General features: G+C 49.4%; 1 protein-coding gene across 1 annotated transcript in view; it reads left to right on the top strand.

Annotated features, from left to right (window-relative positions):
- Positions 1-18,770, top strand: part of dpf1 (double PHD fingers 1) — a 45,866-nt gene extending 27,096 nt beyond the window's left edge. The window contains exons 8-10 of the mRNA XM_078430868.1: positions 7,353-7,481; positions 16,869-16,982; positions 18,691-18,770. Coding sequence (XP_078286994.1) covers positions 7,353-7,481; positions 16,869-16,982; positions 18,691-18,713 — 266 coding nt within the window. The 3' untranslated portion in view covers positions 18,714-18,770. The remainder of the gene's footprint in view (positions 1-7,352; positions 7,482-16,868; positions 16,983-18,690) is intronic.
- The last annotated feature ends 296 nt before the right edge of the window (positions 18,771-19,066 follow it).

Genomic DNA, 19,066 nt, shown 5'->3' with positions numbered 1-19,066 from the left:
ACACGTTAGAGGCAGGAAACATGTTCCCAATGTTGGGGGAGTCCAGAACAAGGGGCCACACACAGTTTAAGAATAAGGGGTAGGCCATTTAGAACGGAGATGAGGAAAACCTTTTTCAGTCAGAGAGTTGTGAATCTGTGGAATTCTCTGCCTCATAAGGTAGTGGAGGCCAATTCTCTGAATGCATTCAAGAGAGAGCTGGATCGAGCTCTTAAGGATAGCAGAGTCAGGGGGTATGGGGAGAAGGCAGGAACGGGGTACTGATTGAGAATGATCAGCCATGATCACATTGAATGGCGGTGCTGGCTCGAAGGGCCGAATGGCCTCCTCCTGCACCTATTGTCTATTGTCTATAAACCTGTAGGAAGGAACTGCAGATGCCGGTTTAAATCGAAGGTCGGAGTAACTCAGTGGGACAGGCAGAAAGTTGGAGTAACTCAGCGGGACAGGCAGCATCCCTGGGGAGAAGGAATGGGCGACGTTTCAGGTCGAGACCCTTCTTCAAACCGTCACCTGCAGTCCTATCCCACATATTTTGTCCCTTCCCTCCAGAGATGCTTCCTGTCCCGCTGTGTTCCTCCAACATTTTACGTCTGTTTTCGATTTTAAACCAGCATCTGCAGTTCTTTCCTACACACTGTGCTTGTGGGAGTGCGGGGGAGAGAGTCGTGGGTTCAAATCCCCCTCTCCCCCCCCCCCAACCTCTGCCTCCCAACAAGGTAAAAGTCTTCTTCCGCCAATATTTCTGTCCTGTTGGTCCGATTGTCTTGACTTGTTCGAGGTGGGATGTGTATCTACAAGAACGGTGGCGCAGCGGGTAGAGCTGCTGCCTCACAGCGCCAGAGACCCGGGTTCGATCCCGACTACGGGCGCTGTCTGTACGGAGTTTGTACGCTCTCCCCGTGACCGGCGCGGGTTTCCTCCGAGATCTTCGGTTTCCTCCCACACTCCAAAGACGTGCAGGTTTGTAGGTGAATTGGCTTGGTTTCATTGCAAATTGTTCCCTAATGTGCGTGGGGTAGTGTGAGTGTGCGGGGATCGCTGGTCGGCACGGACTCGGTGGGCCGAAGGGCCTGTTTCCGTTCTGCATCTCTAAACTAAACTAAAGCACTCGCCTGTGGCAAGGAACTGCAGATGCTAGTTTAAACGGAAGATAGATACAAAGTGCTGGAGTAACTCAGTGGGACAGGCAGCATCTCTGGAGGGAAGGAATGGGTGACCCCTGCATTTTGTGTCTATCTGAAGCACGAGCCTTCTGGGTCGGGACACTTCTTGAGACCATGTTCTCCAGAGTTGCTGCTTGACCCGCTGAGTTATTCCAGCACTTTGTGTCTACTTTGTTTCTTGAACTGGTTCAGCAAGCTTTGTACACCATTTTTACGGGATATATCCACACTGTAATACAGTATGCGGTCAACACTAGCCTTCTGGGTTAGACAATAGACAATAGACAATAGACAATAGGTGCAGGAGGAGGCCATTCGGCCTTTCGAGCCAGCACCGCCATTCAATGTGATCATGGCTGATCATTCACAATCAGTACCCCGTTCCTGCCTTCTCCCCATACCCCCTGACTCCGCTATCCTTAAGAGCTCTATCTAACTCTCTCTTGAAAGCATCCAGAGAATTGGCCTCCACTGCCTTCAGAGGCAGAGAATTCCACAGATTTACGACACTCTGGGTGAAAAAGTTTTACCTCATCTCCGTTCTAAATGGCCTACCCCCTTATTCTTAAACTGTGGCCCCTGGTTCTGGACTCCCCAGAAGGTTTGTTGAAGGTTTGACTTGAATCATATTCAGGGCAGGGCATCACTGTGGAAGAGGGGTAGATTGCCTGATGGGTAGATTGCCTGATGCCAACGTGTCCTTGGTCCCCAATCACTAACAGAGACATCATGTGCAGGAAAGAACTGCAGATGCGGTTTAAATCAAAGATAGATACAAAATGCTGGAGTAACTCAGCGGGACAGGCAGCATCTCTGGAGAGAAGGAATGGGTTACATTTCAACAGTCCGAAGAAGGGTCCCAACCCGAAACGTCGCCTATCCATGTTCTCCAGAGATGCTGCCTGACCCACTGAGATACTCCAGCACTTTGTGTCTGTTTTTGTAAACCAGCATCTGCAGTTCCTTTCGACTCAACCCTGATATCCAGCTTGTATAATGGCAGAACAAATAACTTGAAACACCACCTCCTACACTGAAGGTAGTCACAAAATGCTGGAGTAACTCAGCGGGTCAGGCAGCATCTCGGGAGAGAAGGAATGGGTGACGTTTCGGGTCGAGACCCAAAACGTCACCCATTCCTTCTCTCCCGAGATGCTGCCTGACCCTCTGAGTTACTCCAGCATTTTGTGTCTACCTTAGATTTTTAACCAGCATCTGCAGTTTTTCTTCCTACACCTCCTGCACTGTGTTGGAATAAAATTTGATACGCAATTCCTAACTTGTTTTCATGTGTATGGAGTGTCTTGTTGACAGCAAGGTTAGTTTGGAGAGTGCTCGCTGTTGTAATGTAGGATCAGTTGGCAACTGATGGACTGCACTACTCAGCATTTGCTCTGTGTTGGAGAAACCAAAAATGTGGACAGGGCGGTCATTTTGAGCAGCATCTCCATCCAGTCCCTGTTATTTCAGAAGTTCATAAATGATGGGAGCAGAATAAGGCCATTCGGCCCTTCAAATCTACCCCCCCATTCAATCATGGCTGATCTATCTCCCCCTCCTAACCCCATTCTCCTGCCTTCTCCCCATAACCTCTGACACCTGTGTTTTTTTGAGTAAGTGTGTGTAAGTATATATATATATATATGTGTGTGTGTGTGTGTGTCTCTGTGTGTACTTGTGGTACGTGTATATATACGCATTGAACTTTGTGTGTAAGTATATATACATGTATGTGTGTGTATGTATATGTATGTATACTGGTATTGAAAGGCTGGAGCGATTGGGCTTGTATACACTGGAATTTAGAAGGATGAGGGGGGATCTTATTGAAACATATAAGATAATTAGGGGATTGGACACATTAGAGGCAGGAAACATGTTCCCAATGTTGGGGGAGTCCAGAACAAGGGGCCACAGTTTAAGAATAAGGGGTAGGCCATTTAGAACGGAGATGAATAAGAACTTTTTCAGTCAGAGAGTGGTGAAGGTGTGGAATTCTCTGCCTCAGAAGGCAGTGGGGGCCAGTTCGTTGGATGCTTTCAAGAGAGAGCTGAATAGAGCTCTTAAGGATAGCGGAGTGAGAGGTTATGGGGAGAAGGCAGGAACGGGGTACTGATTGAGAGTGATCAGCCATGATCGCATTGAATGGCGGTGCTGGCTCGAAGGGCTGAATGGCCTCCTCCTGCACCTATTGTCTATTGTCTATTGTCTATTATATGTGTGTGTGTGTGTGTGTGCTTGTGGGTACGTGTGTATATACGCATTGAACTTTGAGTATGTGTGTGTAAGTATATATACATGTATGTGTGTGTATATATATATATGTATATGTATGTATATATATATATGTGTGTGTGTGTGTGTGTGTGTGTGCTTGTGTGTACGTGTGTATATACGCATTGAACTTTGATGTTTCGGGTCGAGACCCTTCTTCAGACTGATGTCAGGGGGGCGGGACAAGGAAGGATATAGGTGGAGACAGGAAGATAGAGGGAGATCTGGGAAGGAGGAGGGGAAGAGAGGGACAGAGGAACTATCTAAAGTTGGAGAAGTCGATGTTCATACCACTGGGCTGCAAGCTGCCCAGGCGAAATATGAGGTGCTGCTCCTCCAATTTCCTGTGGGCCTCACTATGGCACTGGAGGAGGCCCATGACAGAAAGGTCAGACTGGGAGTGGGAGGGGGAGTTGAAGTGCTCGGCCACCGGGAGAACAGTTTGGTTAACGGGGACCGAGCGCAGGTGTTCAGCGAAGCGATCGCCGAGCCTGCGCTTGGTTTCGCCGATGTAAACCAATTAAGACTGTCCTCTTAATTAAGTTTTATCTTTTTATGCTTTGTGGTCAGCTTCTGCAACCTAACAATGATCTATTCTACATTCTCCTTGATCTGCGCCCCATTTGATGTCTCGTTTTCTCACCTTACCCCCCCACATCTGTGCATAACGCATAAAATTATAAACGTATAAAATTATAAAAGGACTGGACAAGCTGGATGCAGGAAAAAAATGTTCCCAATGTTGGGGGAGTCCAGAACCAGGGGCCACACACACACAGTCTAAGAATAAAGGGGAGGCCATTTAAAACTGAGATGCGAAAAAGCTTTTTCACCCAGAGAGTTGTGAATGTGTGGAATTCTCTGCCACAGAGGGCAGTGGAGGCCAATTCACTGGATGAGAGTTAGATCGAGCTCTAGCGGCTAGTGGAATCAAGGCATATGGGGAGAAGGCAGGCACGGGTTACTGATTGTGGATTTATTCACAAAATGCTGGATTAACTCAGCAGGTCAGGCAGCATCTCGGGAGAGAAGGAATGGGTGACGTTTCGGGTCGAGACCCTTCTTCAGAAACGTCACCCATTCCTTCTCTCCCGAGATGCTGCCTGACCTGCTGAGTTACTCCAGCATTTTGTGAATAAATCGATTTGTACCAGCATTTGCAGTTATTTTCTTATACTACTGATTGTGGATGATCAGCCATGATCACAACGAATGGCGGTGCTGGCTCGAAGGGCTGAATGGCCTCCTCCTGCACCTATTTTCTATGTTTCTCTGTCTGAAGAAGGGTCTCGATCCGAAACGTCGCCCATCCGAGAAATGCTGCGTTACTCCAGCATTTTGTGTCCAATTTCAGGGAACCACCAGACCTGTTCTGCCTGAAGAAGGGTCTCGACCCGAAACGTCACCCATTCCTTCTCTCCCGAGATGCTGCCTGACCTGCTGAGTTACTCCAGCATTTTGTGTCCATTTTCATGGACCCAAACCTGTTCTGCCTGGGCTGAGGGAGGCTAGGCCTCAACACTGGGAGAAGCCTCACAAAATATACTGGATGTGAAAATCAATATCACCAGAGCCTGCATTATATTCCTCTCACTCATCTATTTAAAACAGAGACTGGGAAAGAAATAAAATAAATTGGATTGCTTTGTTGCCCGGGTTATGTGGTTGGCATGGAAACGGTTCATCTTGAATCCAGGAGAGTAAAAAAATATATCAGAGAGGGCCTTGGGCTTAATATTTGTTAGTCTACGATAGTTTCAATTAGAGGGAGGCCTGTTTAATGGTTCCCTGTCAAAAGATTTCTCCTCTCTGCAGTCAGAGAGTTGATGAATATAAACCAGGAACACACCATTATTAAGCAAAGCCCCCTCTTTTTTGTAAAACCCGCTCATAAATCTTGAAACAAATAACCATTCCTTTGGTATGTCGAGGCCTGCTCCATTTACGAACCATCTGTATTTTATTTAATTCCTGGGTTATATTTTACTTCGCTGATGAGGTATCCACCGACATTTGATTCCAGATCTTTCTTTTTCTCCCGGAGATGAGAGAGAGAGAGAAAGAAAGAGAGAGAGAGAGAGAAAGAGAGAGAAAGAGAGTGCGTGTGTGGAGGATCGACTCTGAATGCAAATGACAACACGACAGCGAAAATGGAGAGGCAGCTAATAAATTCAGCAGCAGGACTCTGTGCAGCAAACCATTCCATCTGCAACAAAATGTAGTAAGCCCCTTCCCTTCCCCCCCCCCTCCACAACCATTCTAGAACTTTCCAGCTGCATTCCCAACATGCCAGCCATCAAAGGCCTCAATTCCCTTGACCAACCGACTCCAGGTGCTTTTGTTTCGAAAGAAATTCGACAATCATTTATTCATTTCTCTCGCCCCGCCATCAATTTTTAATCTAGACTCGTACATACAAGGCGGAAACAGGCCCTTCGGCCCATCAGGTCTACGCTCGTCCCACCTGCCCGCGCTTGGCCCATATCCCTCCAAACCTGTCCTGTCCAGGTCTCTGTCCAAATGTGTAGGGGAAAAAAACTGCTGATGCTGGTTTAAATCGAAGGTAGACACAAAATGCTGGAGTAACTCAGCGGGTCAGGCAGCATCTCTGGAGAGAAGGAATGGGCGACGTTTCAGGTCAAGGTCTGAAGAAAGATCTCGACCCATTCCTTTAGGTTAGAGTTTAGTTTAGTTTAGAGATACAGCGCTGAAACAGGCCCTCCCGCGCCGACCAGCGATCCCCGCACACTAACACTATCCTACACACACTAGGGACAATTTTGTACATTTACACCAAGCTAATTAACCTACAACCCAGCACGTCTTTGGAGTGTGGGAGGAAACCGGAGCACCCGGAGAAAACCCACGCAGGTCACGGGGAGAACGTACAAACTCCGTACAGACAGCACCCGTAGTTGGGATCGAACCCGGGTTTCCGGTGCTGCAAGCGCTGTAAGACAGCAACTCTACCGCTGCGCCACCGTGCCACCCCTTCTCTCCAGAGATGCTGCCTGTCCCATTGAGTTACTCCAGCATTTTAGTGTCTACATAGAGAGCAAAGGTCCTGGGTCAGACTTAGGTCCTGGACAATAGACAATAGGCAATAGGTGCAGGAGTAGGCCATTCGGCCCTTCGAGCCAGCACTGCCATTCAATGTGATCATGGCTGATCATCCACAATCAGTACCCCGTTCCTGCCTTCTCCCCATACCCCCTGACTCCGCTATCCTTAAGAGCTCTATCTAGCTCTCTCTTGAAAGCATTCAGAGAATTGGCCTCCACTGCCTTCTGAGGCAGAGAATTCCACAGATTCACAACTCTCTGACTGAAAAAGTTTTTCCCCATCTCCGTTCTAAATGGCCTACTACCCCTTATTCTTAAACTGTGGCCCCTGGTTCTGGACTCCCCCAACATTGGGAACATGTTTCCTACCTCTAACGTGTCCAACCCCTTAATAATCAGTCTGAAGAAGGGTCTCGACCCGAAACGTCACCCATTCCTTCTCTCCCGAGATGCTGACCGACCTGCTGAGTTACTCCAGCATTTTGTGAATAAATCCCTTAATAATCTTATACCTTTCGATAAGATCCCCTCACATCCTTCTAAATTCCAGTGTAGAATCTAAATTCAGTCGCAGGTCCTGGTCAGATGTAGGTCCTGGTCAGATGCAGGTCCTGGGTCAGTCGCAGGTCCTGGTCAGATGCAGGTCCTGGGTCAGTCGCAGGTCCTGGTCAGATGCAGGTCCTGGGTCAGATGCAGATCCTGGTCAGATGCAGGTCCTGGGTCAGTCGCAGGTCCTGGGTCAGTCTTAGGTCCTGGGTCAGTCGCAGGTCCTGGTCAGAGCTGGGGGCCGCTGAGGGCTGGTGTTTAGCCTCTGTCTCCCTCTTACTGACTGTTGCAATGATATCCCCAGCCCGCAGAGGCCCAGATGGCAGCACCATCCCCAGCAGTTACTGCGATTTCTGCCTGGGTGGGACCTCAGGCAACAAGAAGACAGGTTTTCCCGAAGATCTCATAACCTGTGCGGATTGTGGACGCTCTGGTGAGTTTCAGCTTGCAAAGTCCTTTTATTTTGTTTTATTTTAGTTTTGTTTTAAGAGATACAGCGTGGAAACAGGCCCTTCGGCCCATCAAGTCCGCGCCGCCCAGCGATCCCCGCACACTAACACTATCCTACACACACTAGGGACAAGTTTTTTTACATTTACCCTGTCAATTAACCTACAAACCTGCACGTCTTTGGAGTGTGGGAGGAAACCGAAGATCTCGGAGAAAACCCATGCAGGTCACGGGGAGAACGTACAAACTCCGTACAGACGGCGCCCGTAGTCAGGATCGAACCCGAGTCTCCGGCGTTGCATTCGCTGTAAGGCAGCAACTCTACCGCTGCGCCACCGTGCCGCCAGCTGGTCACCCCATTCACACTGGTTTAGTTTGGTTTAGATTAGTTTAGTTTAGTTTAGAGATACATGCCCTACAGCCCACTGAGTCCGTGCTGACCATCGATCACCCCGTTCGCACAAGTTTCGTTTAGTTTAATCTAGTTTAGAGATACAGCGCGGAAACAGGCCCTTCGGCCCACTGAATCCACGCCGACCAGCGATCCCCGAACACTAACACTATCCTGCACACACTAGCAACTAATTACAATTTTACCGAAGCCAACTAACATACAAACCTGTACGTCTTTGGAGAGTGGGAGGAAACCGGAGCACCCGGAGAAAACCCACGCGGTCACAGGGAGAATGTAATATTCCGTACAGGCAGCACCCGTAGGTAGGATTAAACCTGGGTCTCTGGCGCTGTGAAGCAGCAACTCTACCACTGCGCCAACGTGCCGCCCACATGTAATGACAGAGATCCCAATCAATCCCTCTTTGGGGCAAATGCCAGTGGAAGCAAACATTGTCCCAACCCGATCTGAAACGTCACCTATCCATGTTCTCCACAGATGCTGCCTGACCCGCTGAGTTACCCCAGCACTCTGTGAAACGTCACCTATCCATGTTCTCCGGAGATGCTGCCCGACCCGCTGAGTTACTCCAGCACTCTGTGTGAATCTCTATGGACTGCCTTTGGCTGCACTAAGCTCTTTGGGTGGTTTTTTTGCACTGGTTTTGTGGTTATTGTTGTGTCCTATTGTGATCCAGAAATCGGAGATGCAAAGAAACTCGGGACTGCTGGTGCAGGATTCCCAAAAGGTTAATTTGCAGGTAGACACAAAATGCTGGAGTAACTCAGCGGGTCAGGCAGCATCTCGGGAGAGAAGGAATGGGTGACGTTTCGGGTCGAGACCCATCTTCATATTTATTGTGTTAGTCTGTTATTCTATATATATATATATATATATATATACATATGTGTGTGTGTGTGTGTGTGTGTGTGTGTATATATATATGGTGTTATTCATATATCATATTTCTATATATATTGTGTTAGTCTGTTATTCTGTATATAAACATAGCACAAAAAGTAAGGAAATTTGTGTTTGGTAGATTATTTCTTTGTTGTAACAATGCTTCTTGGCAATAAATCTTATACCGTTGGAAAGCCTGTTTATTTCCCTTTTAAATGGTGCCACATTTGTAAGGAACATGCATTTGTGGGATGAGCAGCAGAGCTGAGTATATGGGTTGCGCCCATGAAAAATTTGCCAAATCTTCTCTGCCAATGCCAAACAGCTTATTCTGCTGTTGCTATTGACTCTTGTTTTGAGCTCTGGTACCCCCAGGTACTGACATTCAGGTGCCTGATTGGCACCTGATTGGCAGCATCTGTGAGCATGGGCCCTGCTACAGTGGTCAGTAGGTGTCTGCTCCAAGAATCGGCATGCCACGTTGACTGATCTGGATAGGGCCCTTGCGATAGGGCAACTTCAAGCTGGTGTTCCGCAAAACCAAGTTGCGGCATTATTTGGAGTGAGCCCTAGTACCATTTCCAAGTGAAGGCCAAGTTCCATAATAACGGGGGATGTCAGAGACAGGCCGCGAAGTGGGCGTCCCCAAGAAGACGACACCCGAAGAAGACCGTTTCCTCACCCTGTCAGCACTTGGGAACCGTAGGCTGTCTTCTACAGATTTGCAGTCAAGGTTTGCAGGACGATATGGCCGACGGCTCTCTGCCCAGACAATTCGGAACAGACTGCACGCAGCTGATCTCCGGTCTCATAGGGCTGCCAGGATGTTCAGCGATGAGTCCAGATTCTGCCTACGGCAGTTGATCATAGGGTCAAAGTGTGGAGAAGACGCGGAGAACGCTATGCTGATTGCTGCACCGATAGAGTAACATCTTTGGTGGAGGCAGTGTGATGGTGTGGGGCAGCATCTCCCTCACTGGAAAAACGAGGCTTGTCATCATTGGAGGGCAATCTCAATGCAGAGAGATATCGAGATATCGAGATGAGATTCTGCAACCAGTGGCAATCCATATCTCCACAGTCTGGGACCGAACTCTATCCTCCAAGATGACAATGCTCGCCCCCACAGAGCAGGGTTTCTCAGAGACTACCTCCAGAATTTGGGAGTGGAGAGGATGGAATGGCCTGCCAGCAGTCCTGACCTCAACCCCATGAACACTTGTGGGATCAGCTTGGGCGTGCTGTTCGTGCCAGAGTGACCAACACAACCACGTTGGCTGACTTGCGACCAATGCTGGTTGAAGAATGGGATGCCATCCCACAACAGTGTGTGACCAGGCTGGTGACCAGCATGAGGAGGAGGTGCCAGGCTGTTGTGGCTGTGTATGGTTCTTCCACACGCTACTGTGGCTCTGTTTATTAAATGAATAAATTGTTAAATTGCCAATATGTCTTGTTTCTTCAGACTTCAATCATCCAATCCACCAAACAACACCGAACAAGAGTCAATGGCAGAATAAGCTGTTTGGCATTGGCAGAGAAGATTTGGCAGATTTTTCATGGGCGCAACCCACATACTCAGCTCTGCTGCTCATCCCACAAATGCATGTTCCTTACAAATGTGGCACCATTTAAAAGGGAAATAAACAGGCTTTCCAACGGTATAAGATTTATTGCCAAGAAGCATTGTTACAACAAAGAAATAATCTACCAAACACAAATGTCCTTAATTTTTGTGCTATGTTTTTATATATATATATAGATATATACACATACACACACGCACACACACACACACACACACACACACACACACACACACACACACACACACACACACACACACACACACACACACACACACACACACACACACACACACACACATATATGGTGTTATTCATATATCATATTTCTATATATATTGTGTTAGTCTGTTATTCTATATATGTATATATATATGTGTGTGTGTGTGTGTGTGTGTGTGTGTATATATATATATATATATATATATGGTGTTATTCATATATCATATTTCTATATATATTGTGTTGTCTGTTATTCTGTATATATATATATATATATACACGTGTGTGTGTGTGTGTGTGTGTATATATATATATATATATATATATAGTTCATATATCATATTTCTTTATATTTTGTGTTAGTCTGTTATTCTGTATATATATATATGGTGTGTGTATGTATATATATATATATGGTGTTATTCATATATCATATTATATATATATATAGTGTTATTCTGTATATATGTGTGTGTGTGTGTGTATATATATATATATGGTGTTATTCATATATCATATTTATATATATATAGTGTTATTCTGTATATATATGTGTGTGTGTGTATATATATATATATGGTGTTATTCATATATCATATTTCTATATATATAGTGTTATTCTGTATATATGTGTGTTATATATATATATATGGTGTTATTCATATATCATATTTCTATATATATAGTGTTATTCTGTATATATGTGTGTATATATATATATATGGTGTTATTCATATATCATATTTCTATATATATAGTGTTATTCTGTATATATGTGTGTGTGTGTGTGTGTATATATATATATATGGTGTTATTCATATATCATATTTCTATATATATATAGTGTTATTCTGTTATTCTGCTGCAAGTAAGAATGGAGTTATTTCGTCGTTGGTACATATGATAATTAAACTCATTCAAGGACACAGAGTGCTGGTGTAACTCAGCAGGTCAGGAAGCATCTCTGCAGAACGTGGAGAGGTGACGTTCTGGGTCGGGACCCTTCTTCAGTCCGATTGAGGTTCCAACCCAAAATATCACCTATCCATGTTCTCCAGAGGTGCCTCCTGACCTGCTGAGTTACTCCATCATTTTGCGTCTATTTCTCGTATAAGCCAGCATCTGCAGTTGACTGCCTCGGCTACACTATCTTCCGGTTGCCAAGCACTTGAACTCTCCCTCCCGTTCCCACACTGACCTTTCTGTCCTGGGCCTCCTCCGTTGTCAGAGTGAGGCCACACGCAAATTAGAGGAACAGCACCTCATATTTCGCCTTGGGCAGCTTACACCCAGCGGTATGAGTATTGATTTCTCTAATTTCAGGTAACCCTCTCTCTCCGTCCCTCCCCCACACTAGTTGTCCTGCTAGTTCCACTGTTCGTATCACTTTGTTATCACCTCTTCATAGAAACATAGAAAATAGGTGCAGGAGTAGGCCATTTTGGCCCTTCGAGCCTGCACCGCCATTCAATATGATCATCCAGCTCAGTAACCTTTACCTGCCTTCTCTCCATACCCCCTGATCCCTTTAGCCACAAGGGCCACATCTAACTTCCTTTTAAATATAGCCAATGAACTGGCCTCAACTACCTTCTGTGGCAGAGAATTCCACAGACTCACCACTCATCTCGGTCCTAAAAGACTTCCCCCTTATCCTTAAGCTGTGACCCCTAGTTCTGGACTTCCCCAACATCGGGAACAATCTTCCCGCATCTAGCCTCTCCAACCCCTTAAGAATTTTGTAAGTTTCTATAAGATCCCCCCTCAATCTTCTAAATTCCAGCGAGTACAAGCCGAGTCTATCCAGTCTTTCTTCATATGAAAGTCCTGCCATCCCAGGGATCAATCTGGTGAACCTTCTCTGTACTCCCTCCAAGGCTAGAATGTCTTTCCTCAGATTAGGAGACCAAAACTGCACACAATACTCCAGGTGCGGTCTCACCAAGGCCCTGTACAACTGCAGCGAACCTCCCTGCTCCTATACTCAAATCCTCTTGCAATGAATGCTAACATACCATTCGCTTTCTTCACTGCCTGCTGCACCTGGGTGCTTGCTTTCAATGACTGGTGCACCATGACACCCAGGTCACGTTGCATCTCGTAATTGGCCACCATTCAGGTAATACTCTGCTTTCCTGTTCTTGCCGCCAAAGTGGATAACCTCACATTTATCCACATTATATTGCATCTGCCATGCATTTGCCCACTCGCCTAATCTATCCAAGTCACTCTGCAGCCTCCTAGCATCCTCCTCGCAGCTAACACTGCCACCCAGCTTCGTGTCATCCGCAAACCTTAGAGATGTTGCATTCAACTCCCTCGTCCAAATCATTAATATACACTGTAAACAGAGGTGATACAGCGTGGAAACAGGCCCTTCGGCCCAACTTGCCCACACCGGCCAACATGTCCCATCTACGCTAGTCCAACCTGCCTGCGTTTGGTCCATATCCCTTCAAACCTGTCCCATCCATGTACCTGTCTAACTGTTTCTTAAACGTTGGATAGTCCCAGCCCTCAACTACCTCCTCCGGCAGCTCGTTCCATACACCCACCACCCTCTGTGTGAAAACGTTACCCCTCAGATTCCTATTAAATCTTCCACCCCTCACCTTAAACCTATGTCTTCTGGGCAAGAGACCTCTGTGCATCTACCCGATCTATTCCTTTCAAGATTTTGTACACCTCTATAAGATCACCCCTCATCCTCCTGCACTCCAAGGAGTCCCAGCTTGCCCAACTCTCCCTTAAAGCTCAGACCCTCGAGTCCTAGCAACATCCTGTAAATCTTCTCTGTTCCCTTTCCAACTTCTTTCCTGTAACATGGTGCCCAGAGATTCAAAGACGTACAGGTTTGTAGGTTAATTGGCTTGGTGTGTGAGTAAATTGTCCCTGGTGTGTGTGTGGTGTGTGTGCGCGCGTGTGTGAGTGTATGCGTGTGAGTGTGTGTGTGCGTGCGTGTGAGTGTGTGTGCGTGTGCATGTGAGTGTGTGTGTGTGTGTGTGTGTGTGTGTGTGTGTGTGTAGGATAGTGTTGGTGTGCGTGTGTGTGTGCATGTGTGTGTGGGTGTGTGTGAGTGCGCGTGTGTGTGCGTGTGTGAGTGTGCGTGTGTGTGAGTGTGTGCGTGTGTGTGAGTGTGCGCGTGTGTGTGTGTGCGTGCGTGTGTGTGAGTGTGCGCGTGTGTGTGTGCGTGCGTGTGTGCGTGTGTGTGCGTGTGTGTGTGTGCGTGTGTGTGTGTGCGTGTGTGCGTGTGTGTGCGCGTGTGCGTGTGTGTAGGATAGTGTTAGTGTGCGGGGATCGCTGGTCGGCGCGGTCCTCGATGGGCCGAAGGGCCTGTTTCCGCGCTGTATCTCTAAACTGAGCACAATATAAGTGTGGCCTCACCGACGTCCTATATAACTGCAATGGAGAAGCAGCAATTTTCCCGCACACTTACCCTTTAAGTGGTTTGAAGGAAAGGAATGTGATTTAAAGCAGACCTTGTACGCACGCTGTGGGCATTACATGCTGAAATATTTAGAAGGGTTGTTTTGGAGGTCGTATAACTCACAGAAGCACAACCCAGCGCCTGCCTGCTGACTCCCATTTCCACGCTCGTAAGTCAGCCACTTCGGCTTTTGTTTCTGTTTTCTGGAGTTCATTACGTGAAAGGATTTTTTTTTCCACCCCCCCCCCCCCCCCCCCCCCAACAAAAACAAAAAAAAGATGATTATTGTCTAATGGGATGGGAAGTCCAAGCGAGCAGGAAATCAGAGCAGGGTCTCGGCTCCCAGCGACTGGTTCAGATTAAGGCGGATTAAAATAAATCCAGAGTCTTACTCAGAGCTGCGCGGAAAATCAGTGCCGCGGCGAGGCTCGGTCCCGGATCAGTCCCAGACTCCGACTCAAACGGTCCCAGTCACAGCCACATTCCCATTCCCATTCCCGTTCCCATGTCACATTCCCATTCCCAGCCACATTCCAGTCACATTCCCATTCCCAGTCACACTCCCAGCCACAGTCCCATTCCAGCCACAGTCACATTCCCAGTCCCTTTCCCATTCACATTCCCAGTCACATTCCCAGTCCCATTCCCAATCCCTTTCCCATTCACATTCTCAGTCATATTTCCAATCCCAGTCACATTCCCATTGCCATTCCCAGTCCCAGTCACATCCCCTGCCACAGTCACTTTCCCAGTCCCTTTCCCATTCCCAGTCACATTCCCATTCCTAATCCCTTTCCCATTCACATTCCCAGTCACATTCCCAGTCACATTCTCAGTCCCATTCCCAGTCACATTCCCAGTTACATTCACATTCCCAGTCCCTTTCCCAGTCACATTCACATTCTCAGTCACATTCACATTCCCAGTCCCATTCCCATTCCCAATCCCAATCCTTTCACATTCCCAGTCACATTCCCAGCCACATTCCCATTCCCATTCACATTCCCAGTCCCTTTCCCAGTCACATTCACATTCTCAGTCACATTCCCAGTCCCATTCCCAATCCAATCCCTTTCACATTCCCAGTCACATTCCCAGCCACATTCCCATTCACATTCCCAGTCACATTCCCATTCCCAGTCCTATTCCCAGTCACATTTCCAGTCACATTCACATTCCCAGTCACATTCCCAGTCCCTTTTCCCATTCACATTCCCAGTCACATTCAGTCCCTTTCCCATTCACATTCCCAGTCACATCCCAGTCCCTTTCCCAGTTCCAGAGCTAGACACAGACCCAGTTCCAATTGACTCTTGCCCCGATTCCCCATTTCCTATTAAGATTGCTAGATACCATGGTGGAGTAACTCAGCAGGTCGGGCCAGCATCTCCGGAGAAAAGACTCCAGAGTCTCTCTGTCAGAAGAAGGGTCTTAACCTGATACGTCTCCCATCCCTTCTCCCCAGAGACACTGCCTGTCCCACTGAGTTACTCCAGCATTTTGCGCCTATCTTCGGTGTAAACCAGCATCTGCAATTCCATTTCTTCCCATTTTCCTGTTGCTCCAATTATTCCCCATTTAGTTTTGCCCTCCCAGTTCCCCATTACAGTTGCCCCAAGCCTCCATTTACTGTTGCCCCCCCAATCCCCCATTTACTGTTCCCCCCTGTCCCCCATTTACTGTTGCACCCCCTGTTTCCATTTACTGTTCCCCCCAATCCCCCATTTACTGTTGCCCCCCCGTTCCCCATTTACTGTTGCCCCCCCGTTCCCCATTTACTGTTGCCCCCCCTGTTCCCCATTTACTGTTGCCCCCCCAATCCCCATTTACTGTTGCCCCCCCAGTCCCCCATTTACTGTTGCCCCCCCGTTCCCCATTTACTGTTGCCCCCCCTGTTCCCCATTTACTGTTGCCCCCCCTGTTCCCCATTTACTGTTGCCCCCCCTGTTCCCCATTTACTGTTGCCCCACCCTGTTCCCATTTACTGTTGCCCCCCCAATCCCCATTTACTGTTGCCCCCCCCTGTTCCCCATTTACTGTTGCAGCCCCTGTTCCCCATTTACTGTTGCAGCCCCTGTTCCCCATTTACTGTTGCCCCCCCTGTTCCCCATTTACTGTTGCCCCCCCTGTTCCCCATTTACTGTTGCCCCCTGTTCCCCATTTACTGTTGCCCCCCCCGTTCCCCATTTACTGTTGCCCCCCCAATCCCCCATTTACTGTTGCCCCCCCCTGTTCCCCATTTACTGTTGCCCCCCCCGTTCCCCATTTACTGTTCCCCCCAATCCCCATTTACTGTTGCCCCCCCCTGTTCCCCATCTTACTGTTCCCCCCAATTTCCCATTTACTGGTTACCCCCAATCCCCCATTTACTGTTGCCCCCCCTGTTCCCCATTTACTGTTGCCCCCCCCTGTTCTCCATTTACTGTTGCCCCCCCAATCCCCCATTTACTGTTGCCCCCCCTGTTCCCCATTTACTGTTGCCCCCCCTGTTCCCCCATTTACTGTTGCCCCCCCAATCCCCCATTTACTGTTGCCCCCCCTGTTCCCCATTTACTGTTGCCCCCCCTGTTCCCCATTTACTGTTGCCCCCCCTGTTCCCCATTTACTGTTGCCCCCTGATCTACAGTGCAGACATTGTGGGCTGCAGGGCCTGTTTCTTCGCTGTATCTCTAAACTATATAAACTAAACTATGAGTGTAGATTGTCCCTGGTGCGTGTGGGATAGTATTGGTTTTGCGGGATCATCGCTGGGCCGAAGGGCCTGTTTCCGCGCTGTGCCTTCGCTGCCTGTCAAGACCCCGCCCTGCTTCCTGACGCCCTGCATTTGTGTATCCCCAGGTCATCCCTCCTGCCTGCAGTTCACGGTAAACATGACGGCAGCCGTGAGAACCTACCGCTGGCAGTGCATCGAGTGCAAGTCCTGCAGCCTGTGCGGCAACCTCCGAGAACGACGTGAGTGGGGGCGGAATGGGGGAGACCCTCGGTGGGGGGAGAGACCCTCGGTGGGGGGGCGAGGGAAGGGGTGAGACCCTCGGTGGGGGGGGAGGAGACCCTCGGTGGGGGGGAGACCCTCGGTGGGGGGGAGACCCTCAGTGGGGGAGAGACCCTTGGTGGGGGGGGGAGAGACCCTTGGTGGGGGGGGAGAGACCCTCGGTGGTGGGGGAGAGTAAGGCTCTCGGGGGGGAGAGACCCTCGGTGGGGGGAGACCCTCGGTGGGGGGAGAGACCCTCGGTGGGGGGGAGAGACCCCTCGGTGGGGGGGGGAGACCCTCGGTGGGGGAGAGACCCTTGGTGGGGGGGGGAGAGACCCTTGGTGGGGGGGGAGAGACCCTCGGTGGTGGGGGGAGAGTAAGGCTCTCGGGGGGGAGAGACCCTCGGTGGGGGGAGACCCTCGGTGGGGGGAGAGACCCTCGGTGGGGGGGAGAGACCCTCGGTGGGGGGGGGGAGACCCCTCGGTGGGGGGGAGGACCCTCGGTGGGGGGGAGAGACCTCGGTGGGGGGGGAGACCCTCGGTGGGGGGGAGAGACACCCTCGGTGGGGGGGGGAGACCCTTGGTGGGGGGAGAGTAAGACTCTCGGGGGGGGGAGAGACCCTCGGTGGGGGAGACCCTCGGTGGGGGAGAGACCCTCGGTGGGGGGGAGAGACCCTCGGTGGGGGGGGGAGAGTAAGACTCTCAGGGGGGGAGAGACCCTCGGTGAGGCGAAGGACCCTCTGTAGGGGGGTGAGGGGAGCAAGAGACCCTCGGTGGGGGGGGAGATATCCTCGGGGAGGTGGGGAAATGTGAGACCCTAGGGAAAGGTACAAGGGGGGGAAACGGGAGGCAGGTAAAGGGGTGGATAGAGGTAAAGAGGGAGGGGGAAGGGGGGTTGCATGGGAGAGGAGGAGAGGTGAAAGGAGGCCTCTCAGGGTAGAGGGGACGATGGAGACCCTGGGGGGAGGGGTCTTGAATCTGTGGGATTCATTGCCACTGACGGCTGTGGAGGCCAAGTCTAGGGATATTATTAAGGTCAGATACTTGATCAGTCGGAGTGTTGGGAGTTACGGGAGAAGGCAGGAGGATGAGGTTGAGAGGGAGAGATAGACCAGCCAGACTCGATGGGCCGAATGGCCCAAACCTGCTCCTATAATCTTATCGAAACGTATAAGATTATTAAGGGGTTGGACAACGTTAGAGGCAGGAAACATGTTCCCAATGTTGGGGGAGTCCAGAACAAGGGGCCACACACAGTTTAAGAATAAGGAGTAGGCCATTTAGAACTGAGACTTTTTCAGTCAGAGAGTTGTGAATCTGTGAATTCTCTGCCTCAGAAGGCAGTGGAGGCCAATTCTCTGAACGCATTCAAGAGAGAGCTGGTTAGAGCTCTTAAGGATAGCGGAGTCAGGGGGTATGGGGAGAAGGCAGGAACGGGGTACTGATTGAGAATGATCAGCCATGATCACATTGAATGGCGGTGCGTACAGGCTCGAAGGGCCGAATGGCCTCCTCCTGCACCTATTGTCTATAATTTGTGACGGTGGATATACCAGGGGACGGAGGGATATGGACCTGGTGCGGGCAGTGAGGTTGTCATGGTGTTCAGCATGGACATTGTGGGCCGAAGGGCCTGTTGCTGTTGCTGTTGCTGTTGCTGTGTGTGATGTCTGACTGTCACTATCTACAGGACCAGCTATTGTTCTGCGATGACTGTGATCGAGGTTACCACATGTACTGTCTGAGCCCTCCGATGTCGGAACCTCCAGAAGGTAAGGGAGCCACTCGTGCCAGAGTCTGGAGAAAGGAACGTCGCCCGTTCCTGTTGTCCAGAGATGCCGCCTGTCCCGCTGAGTTACCCCAGCGTCTTGGTGTCTGTACTCATGTGTGGAACCCCATACAGTTTAGTTTAGCGATACAGCACGGAACGTGCCCTCCGAATCCGGCGCCGACCAGCGATCCCCGCACACTAACACTGCCCGACACACACTGGGACAGTTTACACTTACACCAAGCCGATTAACCTGCAAACCCGCACGTCTTTGGAGCGTGGGAGGAAACCGGAG

This window comes from Rhinoraja longicauda, chromosome 41 (genome assembly GCF_053455715.1).
Source record: "Rhinoraja longicauda isolate Sanriku21f chromosome 41, sRhiLon1.1, whole genome shotgun sequence".
NCBI classification, from domain to species: domain Eukaryota; kingdom Metazoa; phylum Chordata; class Chondrichthyes; order Rajiformes; family Arhynchobatidae; genus Rhinoraja; species Rhinoraja longicauda.
This window is presented reverse-complemented; position numbering and strand designations above follow the sequence as displayed.